This window comes from Fonsecaea monophora (genome assembly GCF_001642475.1).
Source record: "Fonsecaea monophora strain CBS 269.37 chromosome Unknown Scaff81, whole genome shotgun sequence".
In the NCBI taxonomy this organism is placed as follows: domain Eukaryota; kingdom Fungi; phylum Ascomycota; class Eurotiomycetes; order Chaetothyriales; family Herpotrichiellaceae; genus Fonsecaea; species Fonsecaea monophora.
The window spans coordinates 40624-58850 of record NW_019174012.1 but is presented as its reverse complement, the minus strand read 5'-3'; the positions used below and the strand labels follow the sequence as shown (position 1 = coordinate 58850).

The following is an 18227-nucleotide window of genomic DNA, read 5'->3' as shown; positions in this document are numbered from 1 at the left end:
AAAGTCCCCACTCGAAAGTGCAGCTCATGGACTATGGAATAAGTCGATAATGGCCATTTGGAGGCGATCTATAGAAAAGAGTATGATGAAAACAAGTCGTATCTCGCGGAGCTGGTCTGCTTAGAGAAAGCTGGGTAGTGCGCAGTCTGGACTCCTTTTCGCCTTTGATATTCCTGCTTGGAGAAGTGACCATGTGGAATAGATCAGAGCTCCTGGAAGATACATCCCAGGGATTTCCGTCTCCAGATACTGAATATGAGGACATTGCCACCATTGCGAATCTTCCCGTGACTTGAGGATGGCGACGTCTTTTCCGTGGCAACGCTAGAGTAACGCTAAGGTGTGCGCAGGATCAAGAATAGTCTCTGGATTGCCATGCATGCGAACCCAGGAATCCCATGGCACAGGTATGCTATGTCTGTGCGCTTGTCCTCAACAATCTGGGGCGTAAGTTTGACCGAGAGTGGACAAAGGCAGAACAATCAACGAGCTCATCCATACTGCTCTATTTTCGCCTCGCGAGAGCTCTGCAACGAGCCTGGGGTATGGTATGAGAGGATCCGTTGTCGTTCAACCCCTCGAGGACAGCTCCTCACATGCGGTGAAGAGACAGGAGTGTATCGCAAAATATGGTAGACCCTTTCTGACATCCGATTCTGCCGCCACGATCCAAAGGATAAATGGTCCTCAGATGTGGATTGAGGTCCGCCGTATTTCGAGATTCAGAACTGGACGGAGTGGTAGCGAGCAAGACTCCCATAGAGTCGGGATGTTTCGCTGAGAACAGCGGGTATCGACCCATCTTCACATCTCACGTCCCTATGTTGGCGCTATGCAGCGCTCAACCCCTGATTCAGCTGCGGTGGCCATTCAATCTTTGTTTCCAGTGTGTCTCTTTGCTTCTATTAGCCGCCGCATGAGTTCGCGGCCGTCGTCGCCTTCCTTGCCCTCTATCTCAATCGCTCTCTCCAACCACTCAACCGCATCCTGCCATCGCCCCATCTCCATCAAACATCGTCCTCCCACAATGTAGGCTTTCGCATTGCCAGGGACCTTCTCCCCGTTGGGACCGGTGCCAGGGCCACGTTTACATTCAAGGCTGCACTCTGCATCTTTCAGACCCTCCACCCAGTTTTGAAGGTCAGCATTAGCAGCAGCGCGCGAGAGATACATCAAAGCGAGCTCTTCTCTGGCCAGGCCCATAGGTTCCCATCCTGGTCGTGCAGCAGCCATATCTATGCCAACTCCGAGGAGGCGGATAGCATCTGCATGCTGGCCTTTGCGAGACGCTGCCACTGCAGACTCTCTTAATTTTTGGATCTGGCCTGATCGTTTGGGGTTGACCGGAAGAGGAGGAGGCGGGATATTATTTGGGGTCTCGAGTGACTTGAAGGACGTGTGGAGCTTGTTGATATTGGAGATCGCATCCTGTAGCGCCTTGTCTGAGGATAGGACGGAGATTTGTTTTGTCTGGGGATCGATGTGGAGCGGGAGGTGTGTATAAGTTTCTAAAGCGTCGTCGGTTGAGGCCATCGTGATTTCAATGGGAGAAATTGGTGGGTTGAGATCGCAAGATGACCAGCTGGGAATCTGCGGACAACAGAGCACAGGGCAAAGGAATGGGAACTCAACGACAGGGAGGGAGTCAAAGTCGAGGTGTCTTGATTGCAGCAAGTCTTGGCACAACCCGGAAGTCACGTGGGATGCTTCACTATGTTTCCCCGCGGCACCTTTTGGTCTCTAGCGGCATTCTGCCTCGATCAGAATCTTCCACAGGAGCAACAATGCTTAAGCGCCAACTGTCGGCGAGAGAATTCCCAGTTCTATTGAATAGCGAGCAACTTTGGTTGACATGGTTTACACGTGACGAGAAAACTAAAGGTGAGAATTCTGCTGCTCTGAAAAGGCTAATATATGGTAAATTTCATTTTGGTTTACATTCGGCCCAGAAGAGACCAGGTTCAGAACTTTCACGCCGTGGCAGCGACCTGCATGGCTCGGGCCGCTTTCGCAGCAGGATGCTGGTACCTGGCAGCGATGAGGCGCTCGCGGAAATACTCGCCAGCGTTGACTTCTTCGTACTTGGTGCCTTCCTCGACGCAGGTGGGCACGGTGGCGAGGGTGGCCTCGCGGTTGGGACTAAAGAAGAAGGGCATCGAGTAGCGCTCCTTCCCGCTCTTATTTACGACGCGGTGCACCGTCGACTTGAACTTGTCGTTGGTGATGCGGCTAAGGAAGTCGCCAATATTGACCACATAGCTGCGCGGCCGTGGCGGCGCATCAATCCAGATGCCATTGGCATTGAGGACCTGCAACGCCTCGACCGACTCCTGGAGGACGAGGGTGAAGAAATCGTAGTCGGTATGCGCCCCAAGGCCAATATCGGAGGCGCCAGGAACAGGCTGCGGCGGATAATGCAGGATGCGCACGCCACCCATGGGGTATGATGTGGCGGCATCGAAGTAGTCTTCGGGCAGATCAAGTGCCAGAGCGAAGATCTGCATCAGCTTTTTGGAGAGCGCCCTGACCGAGCGGAAGTACTGGTACATGATGGGCCGGAACTCAGGATACGCTGTGGGCCAGCAGTTGCTGCGCTCAATCGCCGTCGAGACGCCGCTGTTGGGCGCTTGGGACTCGGGCTCCGTGGCGTCGTCTCCCATGGTGAAGGCCTCCTTCATGTCTGAAGCCGCGACATCTTGGTTAGCCTGATGGTGCACACGTTTGGCAAGACGATGGACGAACCTCCCTTGCCAGCGCCCTCCATCTTGGTCTCAAACAGCGGTTCGTAGCCGCGGAGCGCCTTGGATTTGTGGATGTGCACCTCCATCTTCTCTTCGTGCGAGAGCGCAAAGAAATGCTTGACGGCGGCGAATGTCTGGTCAATAACCGCGTCTGGGATATTGTGGTTCTCGGCGTAGAAGAATCCGACATCCCGGCAGGCCTTGCCCACCTCCTTCGCCACCTTCTTGCGCTCCTCGAGAGAGTCAGAGAAGATGCCCGAGATGTCGATTACCGGGATGGACTCGAACGTCTTCTTCGCGGCCGCTCCTCGCAGAACAGGGCGAGAACCCCGTTTCCCACCTGCATGGTAGTGGACGTACTGTGAATGCCGGTCAGAGGTGCCGAGGGACCGGCGGCGTTAGGGTGTGGTGTGTGGCATTGGTGGCTTACCTCTACTTCTTCATGCCCGAGAGAGCCCATTGTGATATTGGGATGAGGTGGCTGTGCGAATCAATGGGATATATCGACGGGTATCTGAGCTCAGACCAGAGAGCAAGATCATGCAAGGCACGCATAGTCTCTGCCAGGGCAGGACAGCCATGGCGTTTATATCTCAGCAGCCAACGGCTTTGCCGATTCCGCAGTGCGTTCTGCCGCAGAGCGGACCTGAGCGCGTTGGGGGATCGCTAGAGCGGTCATCAACGTCTCGATAGAGTGGAAGCGTGAGGATAAGACTGGGCAGAATGGGCCGATCTCCCGTGGTGGCGCAGGCCGCAGGAAGCTTCTACAGTGTTGACCGCCTATAAAGATTGGCCATTTCCCCCGCGTCCTCTTGGCGCCGCTGTCTCGCCTATCATGATGGTGAACCAGCCTCCTCGTGTCACTCCGTTTCATCCTCCCGAATTCCCTCCACTCATCTTCTCATCCTCTCGATCTCTCTCCAGGCCGCTTAGTACTGCTAATTGCGTTTCCGCTGCTGGCTCAACTGCCCAGCAAAGGTGGGCCGGGACTCCCCGAATTGTCGTTCCCGAAGACTTTGGTCGGATATGCCGCGAGAGAAAGGGATAGAGACGGAGACTCCAACACTGGGAGTCAGACAACACGGAAGGACTGTGCGTACTATAGTCTCTGCCGAGAATCTGGACGTCCCCGAGGACGGCCAAACCCCTGGTTGACCAATCTTACTCGAGAAATGATCACCGGGGTTCTACAACGTCTTGATGTCCTTATCAGTGGCACTCTGAATAGTAGGACTTGAGCGACTTCTGAATCATATCACGCATCTGGCAGTCAAGATGATGCGAGTAAACCATGGAAGATGGGGTTTCTTGGTTTCTACTACCGGGTCATGTCCTCGGGACAAGACTGTTGCTGATAAGGGGTATAAAGATGCGAATCACCCGTCTCATTCGTGCCGCAACCTGACCGTTAGCACATAGCAAATTTGTGCTGGTAACCTCCTCCTGTATCTGTTATAGCTACCCCGCTCGCTGTCCGCCATGGGAAAAGAACTTCCAGCCACAACGACTGCGGTTGAGGACAAGACAGGGAACGAAGACCCTGCTCTCCGCATCCAGGAGGCCGCAGAAGAGTTAGGCATCGATGTTGGCCATGTCAAAGAGATCAAGGGCGCGGATGGTGCCTACACCTATGCCAGCGCCGTGGCCCTGGAGATCGACGAGAAGACCAACAAGCGACTGCTCCGGAAAATTGACTGGCACGTCCTGCCGTGGCTGTGCGGTCTTTACGTGTTGCAGTATCTAGACAAAGGAGTGTAAGATGCTATGTCACTACCCAAATTCTCTGCATTAGCTGATATATAATGCCGAAGGCTCTCCTATGCTGGTGTCATGGGTCTCCAAAAAGAAACAAACCTGACCTCCAATCAGTACACCTGGCTTGGCTCCATCTACTATGCTGGGTACATCGTCTTCGCTCCTGTCCACAACCGCATGTTCCAGGTCTTCCCGCCTTCAAAGTATATCGCGTGCTGTGTCATGGCATGGGGTGTTGTCCTCACATGCATGGCCGCGTGCCATAACTTCACTGGCCTCATGATTCAACGAACGTTCCTTGGTGCCCTCGAAGCCTCGATCAACTGCGGGTTCTCCCTCATCACCGCCGCGTGGTATCGAAAATACGAGCATGGCAGCAGGACAGGTATATGGTCTGGCTGTACCGGTGTTGCGACTATGATTGGTGGATTGATTGCCTTTGGATGCGTGGAAGGAGAAACAAAGCATCCCGAAGCCAACTTCTCCAGCTGGAAGATCCTGGCCGTCGTCACTGGCATTGTCTCTGTCATCTATGGTGTCTGCATGTTCTGGTTCATGGCTACCAGCGTGGTAACAGCCAAGTTCTTCTCTGAGGAGGAGCGAGTTCTAGCCGTGGAGCGGCTGCGAGAGAACCATCAGGGTGTTGGCTCGACCAAGTACAAGCGCTACCAAGCTATCGAGGCATTCACAGATTACCGGGTTCGTTCCATATCCCCCCTGACCTGCCTATTCTTATACACTGTACTGACGCATAAGCTAGACATGGATGTACGTCGTCTTTGTTCTCTCGTCCCAGATCCCCGCCGCCGGACTCGTGCTCCTCCAGTCTATCATCATCAAGTCCCTCGGTTTCACCGTCAAGGAGACGCTCCTCCTCAACATTCCGCAGGGTGCCATCAATGTCATCTGCAATATGGGATTCGGCCTCCTCGCCGACGTGACGCACCAGCGTAGTGGTGCCGCAATCTTGGCCGGCCTGTTTTCTCTATTCGGCGCTAGCCTATTCATCGGCCTGGGCGACCATGGCCACTTTTACCGCAAAAATGGCCAGTTGGTTGCCTATTTCTTCATGAGCGGTAGCTGCTCCACAGCCTGGTTTATCGTTATTTCCATGTTGTCGAGTAATGTGCTCGGTACCACCAAGAAAACGACGCTCAACTCCATCGTCTTCCTCATTCTCGGCGTCGCGTATCTTGTCGGGCCCCAGACATTTCGTGATCCGCCTTTCTACGAGCATGCCAAGATCAGTCTCCTCGTCCTTTGGATCGTCAGCGTGCTCGTCTTGTGCGGCTTCTTTGTGCTCAATACTTGGGAGAACAAACGACGGCAGAGGATGCTCGAGCGGGGCGAAATTTCGGACGGCCATGGCACGAATGTCGAGTTCTTGGACTTGACGGATAAAGAGAACAAGCTATTCCGTTATGTCATCTAATTCTCTGGCAGATGATCGTGACACTGAATACGGCAAGGAATATTTTGCGGGAAGGGAGATGGCACAGCCTCTTAGCTCGACGACCTAGCGGGAATTTGAGAATGAATGATGACAATTGAGGCTCCATAACGTATTTCGCCTTCAGCTACGTCCTGGGGTTGATCTATGAACCTACGTATTAGGGACGCATGTATCGATGCTGCGGCGTGGTACTGTGCGAACATAGCAGTGCGAGGCAGAGTGAGGCGGGAGCCATTTGTGACTACTACTCAGTATTTGTAGAATAATACTGCCTAGGTAGGTATGAGTAGAGGACGCCCAAGGTTTTCGCGTATATTTGAACTGATCCTGACCATCCGTGCTCATGGCCCTGCAAGGCGCTACCTTCCTTTTTGGGAATGGGCTGCCCTCCTTCTACAACACCCAGAGCCCCTCTCCTCTCTCTGCTTGCTCCTCAGAAAGAGTCCAACACGATACAGACGCCTCTGTGGGCCATCGTGGTCTCTCTTCCTTGTTTCATCAACGTCCTCGCTCCGATCCCAATATGCCGGGCTGCGTTTCAGGATGAAAGACCTGGATGAAGAGAACCAGAAGCTCAAGCTCACAATTAGAATAGACAGATACAAGAACTGGAGTCCGAAGCTATAACGCGGGAATCAAGCGCCAACAAGATCGTTCTTCATGATCGAAGCAAAGGGTGGTGTTGTGAATTGCATAACAGTCCTGATTGGAACGCACCAGCGTCTTGGAAGTTACAAATGGAGTCTTTTCCACGAAGGCTATAATATGCTCCAGGCGCAGACGGCTTGACAGTGGTTCAGTTCAAAGATCTACCTGAAGTGAGGGCTAAGCTAGATTGCATACACAATCGGCAAGTCTAAGAGCTCATGGACAACAAAATCTTGGGGCTTCTGTTAACTCCTCCTAACCAGCTGTCGAGGCTGCGCCTGCCTTCAAGGATCCACCCCTTGTGCCTTTCCCTTGATTTGGTTCTGATGACGCGCAAAGAGCGAACTCAAATCGCCCACAGGAAGAGAAACAGGAAATTCGACGGTCAAAAGCATCTGCGACAGGAAGAGATAGCCTGCCGCCGCCGCTGACACGAAACCAAACGCTCCACCCGCCTGTGTAAGATCATTTGTTTATCCGCTATCAGCTCATCTTGCCTCCTGTTGCCAACGATGGGAAGGTAGGACTCACGATCAGTAACTTCGACGCGACTTCTGTTCCTGCTTCCGCTGAATGCCAAAACGAACCTGTGAGCAGGCAGAAGCAAATGACCAGGGTACTGTGGATGATGACCAGACAGATGTTCAGCTTCAGAGCACAGATGAGGCAGACCAAGCAGAAGAGGGCCATGAAGAGGAGGAAAAATCCTAGGAACAGAACCCCGAATGTCAGTCTGATATGTTCTTCAAAGACTCTCCATGTGAAAAAGGGACTAACCCCGTCTTCGCGGTAGGAGGACATACCGAAACCAGCAAGAAAACCTGTGGTAGACAACCCAGCAGCAGGATCCGTGGGATCTGGCGAGTAGTTTCCGTACGCTCCGAAGGAAGGTTTCAGTGTTGCTCCGAAGCTCAACCACCATCCACCTGTACAAGGTTGCACGTCAGTACACGACCATAACATTGGTCTTGTTCTCGAAAGGAATGAAGTGCCACAAGAAAAAATTGAGCAGAAGGCCCAAGAAGGGACCAAGAGACCCGAAACTATCACGCACCAAAGCCGCAAAAGACAATGAAGGGGTAGCTATTGCCCAAGATGAACTCGCCGACTCCGCCGATAATCATCAGAAGTCCGCCCATGAAGAAGAAGACACCGATTGACGAGGATCCATTGCCCCCAGCGCCTCTCCAGCCCATGAGATCGCAGGACAAGGGTCCTAGGCTCATGATGAAGCCTAGAAGACATCTAAAGTCGACGCATTAGTCCTCCAAGAAGAGAAAAGAGGGCGGCATATAAAGAGACAGGGCTTAAAGTGGGTGGCTGTTGGAAAGAACACTCACAAAGGAGTCGGATTGGCAAAGGCCTTGCGCAGCTCTCGAGTGTCGCTGTTCGGTGGCGAGAGGTAGATCTTTTCATATGTCGACGGCGACATGGAGATCTCGCGGGCAATGCGAGTCATCTGGTCTGGCGTCTCTTTCTCCATTGCGTCTCGTCTGATCGGGGGGTGTGATTGATGGTGGTTGCTCTCTATGAACTCTTCGCAATCTGCATCTATCGAGAGAGTGTGTGTCAGATTCTGCCGTCGTGTGACTTGATATATTGGCTGGGAGGCTGTCATGTCCTGCCCAGGGGGGACGGGCTGAGCTCAGCCAGGCATCTCCCCCCTTTTCCGATCACTGCATCCACCTTGTTGATCGTCGACTATCAACTGAGAGCCTGATAGTCACACCAGCCTATCGACGATTTTCGATAACTGAGCTGGCAGATAAGAGGTTCCAGAGCGGTCGAAGAACTGGGTAGTCTGAGACGGACAAAGATAAGTGTGATTGTCAAGTCTTCGTCGTCAGAAAGACAGCAGCGACGTCCGCGGATATACTTGAGTGATCATGGAGATCGCTAGCGTCCCTCGTTGAGATTGAAGAGACTCAATTCCTGCAAAATGTGGATCGCAGTCTTATAATAGAGGGACTAACCGAGAATTGCGGTGGTCGAAACCATTCCGTGCCAACAAGCGCAGCTCGCTGCCAACATACCTCATTGGGAAATGCTTCGGCCAGATCGAGAATCGCGCCAGCAGCAGATAGAGGCAGCCGGTTTTCCTCTATCACGGTGACTGCTTGAGTTGTCCAAAAGAAGTTTCGATTGGAGACTGGGAGACTCCACAATCATTCCTTCTTTGAGGTTGTATCATTGCGACTAATGCCCACTAAACCAACAAGGGCGTGAGGAGATTTCATTGATACATGCAGTATTGCTTCTCCAACACAGAGGATGCAGGGAAAGGGACGAGAAACTGGCCGCAGTTCCGACATGGCGGTAGAGTGAGTGGACCTGGAGCTGGAGCCGGCGTGATACCGAGACGATCTTGCCTCATAGGCAACAGATGAGTTCGCGATTGTGGGGAAAGCAGCCACCATATTCGAAGAGCGCTGTCCACAGACAGATTATATGCAGGCCGATAGAGGTTGCAGACTGTCGAATGCTTCATCCCAGAGACTCGCAAGCGGAGATAGAAGTCAACACTTCTCTTATCTCGGCTCGCCATATGGTAATGTACAATATCGGACACCTCGATTTTCGGCCGAACTGACGGCCTACTAGCATTGAATTGCCGGAATCTGAAGAAGCAGTTGTCGTCTGCTTTTATTTCAATGATTGATAGGCTGTTAAGAGAGCCTCGACCCAAGATACCAGATGAGGTTAGCACTCTGGAAGCGTCAGGAGTCGAGGCGCCTAGGTGAACAAGGCTGACGCTGGTGGAAAGATGGATCAGAGATCAATCCATCCCCTCAGGCTTGACCAGTTACAATTTCCGTTGATGAGGACGGACCGAAGGAAAGCATTCGGAGGACAGCCAGTAGGCTCGTTCCTGCTAGACAGGCCCACCAAGCACTGGTTCGACCATTGAGCGCAGTCTCCGGCAACTTGATATGAGTGGAGCACGTGGGCTGGGATATCACAGCTTCCGAACCCACGGGGTTGATTGTTCATCACCTCGCTGCATCTCCGCGGGTGCGACAGGACACGCGCCAGCACCGTGACGATCTGTCTGTCGACCGAATTGGGGAATCGAGATAAGAGTTGGAGTCGAGGTTGCTGGTACTGAAGAGAACAACCAGCTTGATCAACGGTTCGGACATAGGCGATCAAGCTCGAGTATACGGAATGGGAGCGCTCGATGAAGAATCGGCTTCCGTCGTCTGGTATGGAACGATGCAGAGACTCCACGCAGAAGCAGCTCATCTCCTCGGATATCTGTAAATGCATCAACTGATTGGTCAAATATAGAGGAGAGCATCGACACATCGAGACGAGGATTGAGTCTTGCCCCTCCATTTTGGGTTTGGTGGCTGTGCTACTCACGGCCCAGTAGCGGATAACAATTTTAGGAAGAGATACGGAGTAGATGTATGGCGAGTTACGTATGTTTTGCTAACGGGAGCCGTGTCAGACCTAATCTTCCAGTAACACAAGGTCTCTGAGTATGCTGTGTACCGATCAGCGCATAACCCAGACATAAAACAAAAGGCCCAGAGGAGGTTCAATGATAACGGTGCCGGCAAACCGAAACAGAAGCCACATTGATTAATTTAGCGTGAGCTTGACGCTAGGGAAGACCAGTAGACAAGAGACATCACACCCAATCAAAGATGGAAGCGAGAGATGCCTTGTACTCTGACAAATAGGACAAGGGAGTAAGACGCGTCGCGGTAGATACTGGGTCAATGTCTTTGAACCGAGAGGGGGGAATACAAGTGATCCATTCCTGGTAATATCAATGTCGAGAGCATATACGCCAGGCGTCCCGGGTACATACGTATTCCCTTATCAATGCATTTCCTCTCTATTGTCCCAATTCCCCAGCCTAGCTGTTCTGTCTAGGTAGCTTTCCACGACAATCCCCGTAATAATGCAACCCGTCAACCAACCAGCGTGCGGATCCGCAATTTGATTCCGTGCCGAGGAGCGCAATCAAGGGGATGATCTGCCGAGTCAACGAGCAATGACAATCATGTCTGGTTAGAGGAAGCAGGATGCATTGTTTACACAGAGGGCCTTACTTGGCTCCTGAGCGCGAGGACTTCAAACTCAGATAAGACCCTGAATGGCAGTGCGGGTCTCGCTTGAAGGCTGTGCGATATCAGAGTCTTTTTGATTCCTGGTTTGATAGAACTTGGTATGTGTGTCTGCGTATGTGTATGGTGTATGGAGGAGAAGGATGTGCGAGGGCAAACAGCACCAAGAACACCATGGGGTGTATATAAAGGAGGATGTGTCCGGCATGTTTCATCAAAGATATCCAAAGACTTCAGAGTCACTCTGACAGACAATCTCTTTCTGATCGAGGCCACCGGTCGGTCTTACCTTTGCAGTGGAAGGTATACATATTTATATTTATATCTATATCCACGTCTGATATATCCACGTCTCCTCTCTCCCAACCTATTCGTCTAGTCGTGCCGCACCCACACAGACACCTTACCATCTGAACAAATCGATCCCACCATGGCGATCGACTTCACCCTGTCACCGTACCAGGAGAAACTCAAGGCCGACGCACGGAAGTTTGCCCAGGAGGTCCTGGTCCCCACGCGCGAAGCATATCTGAAACTGCCCACGCAGGAGGAGCGTTTTCGGGCCACCCGCGAAGCGTACGCCAAGTGCGTGGCCGAGGGATGGATCAAAATCCAGATTCCCGAGAGCGAGGGTGGGTCGCGCAAGAGCCTGGTTGACTTGGCCCTCATCACTGAGGAGTTCTTTGCCGCCGACTCCAGCTTTCCCATCACCTGGCTCGTGACGGGGTTGGGCCTGGCCCCGATCTTCATGTACGGCAACGCCGAGCAGAAGAAACGGTTCCTGGCCCCCTTCATTGACTGCAAGGGGGACGCGCTGGCGGCTCTGGGCTTCACCGAGCCGGGAGGCAGCGCCAACTACCTTCAGAACGAGGGTGGGTTGGGGGTGCAGACTCTGGCCACGGTCGAGGGCGACGAGGTCGTCATCAACGGCGGCAAGCAGTTCGCCTCCAACAGCGCAGGATGGGACTTCAAGGGCCCCGAGATCTTGACGTTGCTGTGCCGTTTTGGCGACAAGGGAGACCCCAAGGAGACTCTGTCCATGGTGGTGCTAACCCGCGCCGACTTTGAAGACGACAAGAACAAAGGCGCCTTCGAAGTGCTCTACGACATTGAGACACACGGGTTCCGCGCACATTCGGGCCCGCGCACCAAGTTCACCAACTTCCGCGTCCCCGTCAAGAACATCCTCGCGCCGCCGGGTAAGGGGGCAATGGTCAACGTGGCGGCCTTCACCGAGTCGGCAGCCCTGGTGGGCGCAGGGTCCGCGGGCCTGATGCGGAGCTGCTTCGCACACACGCACAAGATCGTCACCACCGAGAAGCGCGGAGGCAATGTCCCGACCATCAACTACCAGTCGGTCGCAGACTTCCTCATCAGCATGAAGATGCGAGAGGAGACCACCCGCTACCTCACCTGGAAAGCGTGCCACTACCTCGAGACGACCGGCGAGGCTGAAATGGCGTACCAGGCCAAGGTCTGGGGCTCTGAGAACGCCATCCAGTGCGTGCTCGAGGCCATGCAGGCCGTCGGCGTGACCGCATACGCGACATCGCAGCCGTACGGGCTGATGATGAACGACGCTCTCTGCCTGCCCCTGTTCGAGGGTTCAAACACAGGAATTCGCCGGCGCCAGATCCAGAAGATCTTCACCCAGGCAGGGTACGACCCGGAGTCGTGCGCAAGTGGCAAGCCGTGGAGTAAGTCGTTGATGGATTTCCCCAAGGGGTTCTTGAGTGTATATATCTGAGGGCAAAAGGGATTGCTATATGGGTGGAGGTGATAGGGGGCCCAACCAGGGGAAAAGGATGAAGGAAGGCAGAGGTGAAAGAACCATGGGATCTAGTCTGCGCTGTTCCAGCCGGCATGGCGAGGTGATTTGCTACAAGTAGCAGCTACAGAGCAAGAGTTTTCCAAGAAATAAAGCCCTGGACAAATGACGAGAATTCTTCTGGTCCTCAAGCGGATGTGATTGAGGGTCGACAAGGCTGTGAGGCTGCACCAGAGTGATAGAAAATTTACGTCATCATGGTAAGTCTGCATTAGGAACGCCAGAGGTGCCGCTTTATTCCAATGACAGGGCAGCGTCAGAACCTTCCCAAACGGGTCCGTTCCCTATCGGGCCGAACCTCCAGCTGAGGGGCCGAGTCCCTCGCCTTGGCCTCAAATATCAGGCGTGCGAGGATCGACCTTGCCTTCTCCTGCTATGACGGATTCTTACCTCTTTGAAAGGTAGGTGTGAGGTATCAGTCTTTCAATATGCTTGATAGCAGGGCGCAGCATTACTATTACCAAGATTTGTGATTTTCTTTGAGGAGATGGGTTGCTTCCACACCACCAATCTCCAAGTCCCGACCGTATTCGTTTTCTGGTGTGGCAATTAACGGACACATCTTCCCTTTTGGTCCTCTGTCAAGTCCTGGTGTCAAGCGACTAGCTGAATGTCTGCCACTTGCTGTCTCGCTTAGCCCTCTCTGCCAGCTCTCTGCCTTGCGAACCGAATTAGTCGACACCCAAGAGCCAAGAATCAGCCTCAGTGCCTCACCGTGCATGAATACGAGATGGCTAGCCAAAGGCTGCAGACACACTCTGGGTGACACTGCCCCCCCATGAGTCACGGCACAGCCCGCCAGGAAGCCTAGTAAGGCACAGCTAGTCATTGCTTCCGGACACATCCACCACGAGCCTCGTTTCTCGGCGAGGTATCATGACAATACCTTATAAGTCAGCTTTGCGCCCCATGGCCGCGCCGCGTCGAAGTTCGGAACATGAGCTTCCCAATATCCAGCAGCTTCTCTGGACTCCACAACGATGCTACTCAAAGATTCAGACGGAGAGTACAATGAACTTGCTGGGTATGCGTATGAGGGGGTTTGGGAGAGACATGACGAATCAGCCCTTCGGAAGTGGATCTGGACTGTCACGGACTCAAATGCCCTATTGATCCTGGCTGGCATCGCGCTTTTCATTGCCGTTACACAGACACGCGCTTGGGTCATCTACCGCTATGTCATTCTCACCCGGACCCAAGTCCGGCCCGTCAGGCTTCCTGATGAATCCTCTCCCGAACCCTTGCTACATCTTTCACAGGGCAAAGCAATTGCCGAAGTTCTCCCATTCGCTAAAAGTGGCATCTCCAACCTGTGGAGAAAGAGGGCCTCGATGCTGCGAAGGCGCACTCCTCAGTCAGCGCCCGAGCCAGAGCAAGAGCAAGAGTCGGGATCCGACGAGCCAGCGACTTCGCCTTGGTTTGGTATCATTGCACTGTTTAACGTGGCAATTTTCGTCACACTGGGCGTCGTTATACCCTGGCTGCTCTCCTTCGGATCTGCAGAAACCCCAGTAGTGAGGTCAAAGGCTACTGACAGTTGTTTGAAGTCGGACAAGTTAGCCAACCTGTTCACTCTTACTTCTATCTCGCCCAAGTCAGAGGCCATCTTCTCACAGTGCCTGGATCGTTTGGATGGTGGCTGTGACGCTCCGTTTTATCTCGAACAGCCGGTGGTGACCAAGGAGCGTTTGGACTATTGCCCATTCCCTGGAAACATCTGCCACAACCAGACACGTCCATTCCAGATCACCCATAGCAATGTGACTGCACGCCAGTTGGGGGTCAATTCCAAAGCACAGATTTCATTCAACCACCGGCTCACTTGCGCGCCGGTTGATCTCACACCCTTTCTTCTCTTCTCAAGAGATACGCCAATTGAGACCTGGATATCTACCAGAAATTTCGATCTTCCCAACGGAAAAGCTATATGGCCAAACTTTACCATGCCGTTAAACACCATGAACGGGCCCAACATCGTGTCCAACCAGAGTTCGGGCCTTCGCATGGCGCGGGAGCATAGTCCCTACGACCTTACAGTACTGCCTAGGCGCTGGGCTGGTTACGAGGGTGTCATGGTCGACCCAGAAACACTACACAAAAGCATCCAGCGAGATGACGGACTGGCGTACCTCATCGTATACCGAGCTGGAGCCACACAATACTTGGGTCCCGTCGATGACCCCTTCTTTGCTGCTCACAACATGGACTGGTCGAATCAGACCGACCACTACTACGCAGACCGTGAAGCCACAGCACTGGCTTGCTTCGAAACTTCCCAGTACTGCGTGATAGGGTCTGGAGTCTGTACGCCGTGGGGTCGAGGGGCGACGCAAGCATACAAAATAGTGAAATATCCCGATCTGAGTGTCGATTCTCTTGCAGAAGTGATTGCCTTGTTGAGACTTCTACCATCCTTCTTCTCGGTATTCACTTACCTCGCCGAGCTGACTGAATGGCATGGGATGATGCCTTTAAAACAGATCGGTATCAGACCATACATGTTCACCGTCCTCGACGACAACAGAGAGCAGTGGGTCATTGAGGTCGAAACATGGTTCAGAAAAACCATTCTCAGCGCTATTCTCACAGTGCGCCATGGGGCGAGGTTCCATCTGAATGAATATTCGATCTTTTTCGACAACCCCAAAGTACTGGAGGGATTTCTCAAGAGGTGGTCTCTGTGTGGGAGGATCCTCTTTCGAGATGGGAACTACACCAATATCAACTGGATCGGATTCTGGGCGGCAATGACTCTCTTCGGATTCATATGTCTCTTGAGCTTTTTTATCGAACAGGCCCACATGACTGGTGCAGCTTTGTGCAAGACTACACGGACACTCCTTATTAGACTGCCACGAATCGGCCATAAAATGAAGTTGGCAGTGACGGCATGTGGTAGACAAGGGGTGGATGGATGGCGGTACTGGGTGTTACGGTTCTCGAGATCACATCCCCTGTTCCATCCAGCCACTCCCGCGAGACCCAGGACTCGCGACCAGGAACAAGGACCGGCCGCCGTGGACTCAGAGCTACACGACCTGGGAGACTAGCATTCTATTCCACACAAGCTCATCTCCATCCTGACAAAATGCCATCACGGTAGGTGCGGATATTTCAATTACAAACACCACGCTGGATATCTCAGGCTCGCAAAGAGAGGGACATTTCCACATCAACCACCGAATTTCTTCCTGGGGAAAGACTGGCGCTAGCTTGTGTAGGGTTGCTGCGAAGGTATAGAATCAACCGTAGAGAGCATCACAAAGTCCAGAGAACCCGAGAATGCTCGAAGTCTCTTCTGCTCCCGCCATCTCCGCACAATACAACTTGTTCTGACTAGTTGTAGGTCTTCATCCCACCCCCACCCCCGCAACTCTGGCTTGTCCCTGGGCATCCCACCTCCCCACTTAGCGGATCCCGATCGGGATTCGATTACACGATTAGCATGGACCAATAGAAGTCCATCTAAAAGGGTATGGGTGACCAACATACATCTTCCTCAATGGGAGGATTTATAGTTAAGTCGCACAGTCCCTGGCCGTCGGTCATAACACGCAACTTAGTCTCTCACTGTGCTGGATATTCTTTCAGGCTCCAGACATCATGCCGGGCATGTACTTTCTGCTGGCTGTGGCGGCCCTGATAGTCGGCGCCATACGTCTACTATCCATAGGCCGCAGGCCCAAGGGCTACCCTCCCGGCCCTCCTACGCTGCCACTGTTGGGCAATCTTCACCAGGTACTTGGAGTTACTTCGCCAGTGGAATTGCCAGAATCTAACCGACTCGCTTGCGGTCTCTAGATGCCAACCCGGGATGCACACTTACAATTCGAGAAGTGGGCGCGCGAATATGGTCCGATCTACAGCTTGATGCTCGGCACGCAAGTATTGATCATACTATCGAGTGACGAAGCCGTGAAGGAGCTTCTTGACAGACGAAGCGGCATATACTCGGACAGGCTGGACATGTATATCGGCCAGACATTGTGCAGTGGAGGCTTGAGGTTGCTGATGATGGTGCGTTGAACCAATCGTCTTGGATGCTCGAACCGCTGCTAACTGCTTGTCAAGAGATACGGGCCAGTATGGAGAGGCGTAAGTGGCAGGTGATTGTCCTGAAAGCATATACATTGACTCACCGCTTGTCAGTTCCGTAAAATGATCCACGGCTTGCTCAACGTCAACACATCCAAATCCTACATTCCGTACCAAATGCTCGAGAACAAACAGATGCTGTACCAGCTCCTGGAGCAGCCCGACGACTTTCTCAAGCACATCAGGAGGTATTCGAACGCGTTGACGACCACCATGGTCTTTGGCTGGAGGACACCCACATACGAAGACGCCAACATGAAGCAGCTCTTCGAAGGCTTCTCCGAATTCGCCGAGATCAACCAGACCGGTGCTGCGGGGCTGATCGACTTCTACCCTATCCTGCGAAGCCTGCCCGACTTCCTGCTCCCGACGCAGAAGAAAGCCAAGACGCTGCACAAGCACGAGAAGGCCCTGTACCTGAGACACTGGCTGAACGCGAAGGAGGACATCAAGAACGGGACGATAAAGCCGTGCTTCTGTGTGGGCATGGCCGAGGCCCAGAAGGCCGAGGGGTTCAGTGACGACCAAGCGGCATACATATCCGGGACACTCCTGGAAGCAGGGTCGGACACCACTTCAAGCACACTGTATGGCTTCATCCAGGCCATGCTCCTGTACCCGGAAGCGCAGAAGAAGGCGCAAGAGGAGATTGACAAAGCTGTCGGCGACCGTCTCCCAACCATGGATGATGAGTCGAAACTGCAATATGTGCGTGCGTGCATGAAGGAGACACTCCGGTGGATGCCGACCACCATCCTGGGGGCGGTGCCACATGCCGTGACCAAAGACGACGAATACATGGGGTACCTCATACCTAAGGGTGCGGGAGTCATGAACAACGTCTGGGCCATCCACATGGATCCCAACCGCCACCCCAACCCACGCCAGTTCGTTCCCGAGCGGTACATGCACGACACGCAGAGTCTGTACGACTCGGCCGCCAACGCCGACGCCGGCAAGCGCGACGTCTTCACCTTCGGGGCCGGCCGGCGCATCTGTCCCGGCATGCACGTCGCCGAGCGCAGCCTGTTCCTCGGCATCTCGCGGATCCTGTGGGCGTTCGACGTCGCGCCGGTCGTGGACGCCGACGGGAACAAGCTCCTCCCGGACCAGGACAGGCTGACCCAGGGGTTCGTGTGCATGCCCGAAGAGTTCCAGGCAAAGATCACGTCGCGGTCTGCGGAGAGGGAGAGGATCGTGCGGGAAGAGTGGCACAAGGCAGAGAATGAGTGCCTGGATCCACTGAGCAAACAGTGGTTGAGCCCTGCGCAGCCTTAGCTAGATCCTTGTAGCGGATCTGGACTTGTTTGTTGCTGCACTTGACTGGATACATTGTAGCTTTTGATCCCGATCTCGATGCTGTGGCAGAAGAGGAGGAGGAGGAGAAAGATGTGTACCTCGTAGGTTTGTCCCAAACCAATCAGGTTGTGCGGGGCTCCGCGTTTCCGGGGAACCGAGAACATTTGCCGAGATGCAAATGACTGACGTGAAGCTGCAACACACAAATTGGATCTGGCTTCTCTGGACATTTCACCCGATGAGTGCCGGCTCTATAAGAAATGACTTAGAGATAAGACTGCATTCTTCCCCAATCCATAGCTCCCTCCCCTGACTCTTTTACCCAATATACT

At 53.4% G+C, this 18227-nt stretch overlaps 7 protein-coding genes across 7 annotated transcripts; 4 read left to right on the top strand and 3 right to left on the bottom strand.

Moving 5' to 3' along the window:
• Window positions 1–870: 870 nt before the first annotated feature.
• On the bottom strand, window positions 871–1533 carry AYO21_08870 (hypothetical protein; the record flags this gene model as incomplete). The annotated part of the gene is made up of 1 exon (XM_022658811.1): window positions 871–1533. The coding sequence occupies one exon, from the start codon at window positions 1531–1533 to the stop codon at window positions 871–873; it is 663 nt and encodes a 220-aa protein (XP_022508861.1).
• Window positions 1534–1970: 437 nt separating this feature from the next.
• AYO21_08869 (hypothetical protein) lies at window positions 1971–3201 on the bottom strand (the record flags this gene model as incomplete). Its single annotated transcript, XM_022658810.1, has 3 exons — window positions 1971–2680; window positions 2743–3100; window positions 3172–3201. The coding sequence occupies 3 exons, from the start codon at window positions 3199–3201 to the stop codon at window positions 1971–1973; spliced, it is 1098 nt and encodes a 365-aa protein (XP_022508860.1).
• Window positions 3202–4220: 1019 nt separating this feature from the next.
• AYO21_08868 (hypothetical protein) lies at window positions 4221–5928 on the top strand (the record flags this gene model as incomplete). Its single annotated transcript, XM_022658809.1, has 3 exons — window positions 4221–4495; window positions 4553–5195; window positions 5257–5928. 3 exons carry the CDS (start codon window positions 4221–4223, stop codon window positions 5926–5928), a joined length of 1590 nt encoding a protein of 529 aa, XP_022508859.1.
• A 953-nt stretch (window positions 5929–6881) lies between these two features.
• On the bottom strand, window positions 6882–8080 carry AYO21_08867 (hypothetical protein; the record flags this gene model as incomplete). Its single annotated transcript, XM_022658808.1, has 4 exons — window positions 6882–7052; window positions 7129–7523; window positions 7652–7842; window positions 7938–8080. 4 exons carry the CDS (start codon window positions 8078–8080, stop codon window positions 6882–6884), a joined length of 900 nt encoding a protein of 299 aa, XP_022508858.1.
• Window positions 8081–11103: 3023 nt separating this feature from the next.
• AYO21_08866 (hypothetical protein) lies at window positions 11104–12420 on the top strand (the record flags this gene model as incomplete). The annotated part of the gene is made up of 1 exon (XM_022658807.1): window positions 11104–12420. One exon carries the CDS (start codon window positions 11104–11106, stop codon window positions 12418–12420), a length of 1317 nt encoding a protein of 438 aa, XP_022508857.1.
• Window positions 12421–13481: 1061 nt separating this feature from the next.
• Window positions 13482–15551, top strand: AYO21_08865 (hypothetical protein; the record flags this gene model as incomplete). Its single annotated transcript, XM_022658806.1, has 1 exon — window positions 13482–15551. One exon carries the CDS (start codon window positions 13482–13484, stop codon window positions 15549–15551), a length of 2070 nt encoding a protein of 689 aa, XP_022508856.1.
• A 553-nt stretch (window positions 15552–16104) lies between these two features.
• On the top strand, window positions 16105–17874 carry AYO21_08864 (hypothetical protein; the record flags this gene model as incomplete). Its single annotated transcript, XM_022658805.1, has 4 exons — window positions 16105–16239; window positions 16303–16518; window positions 16573–16596; window positions 16651–17874. 4 exons carry the CDS (start codon window positions 16105–16107, stop codon window positions 17872–17874), a joined length of 1599 nt encoding a protein of 532 aa, XP_022508855.1.
• Between the last annotated feature and the right edge of the window lie 353 nt (window positions 17875–18227).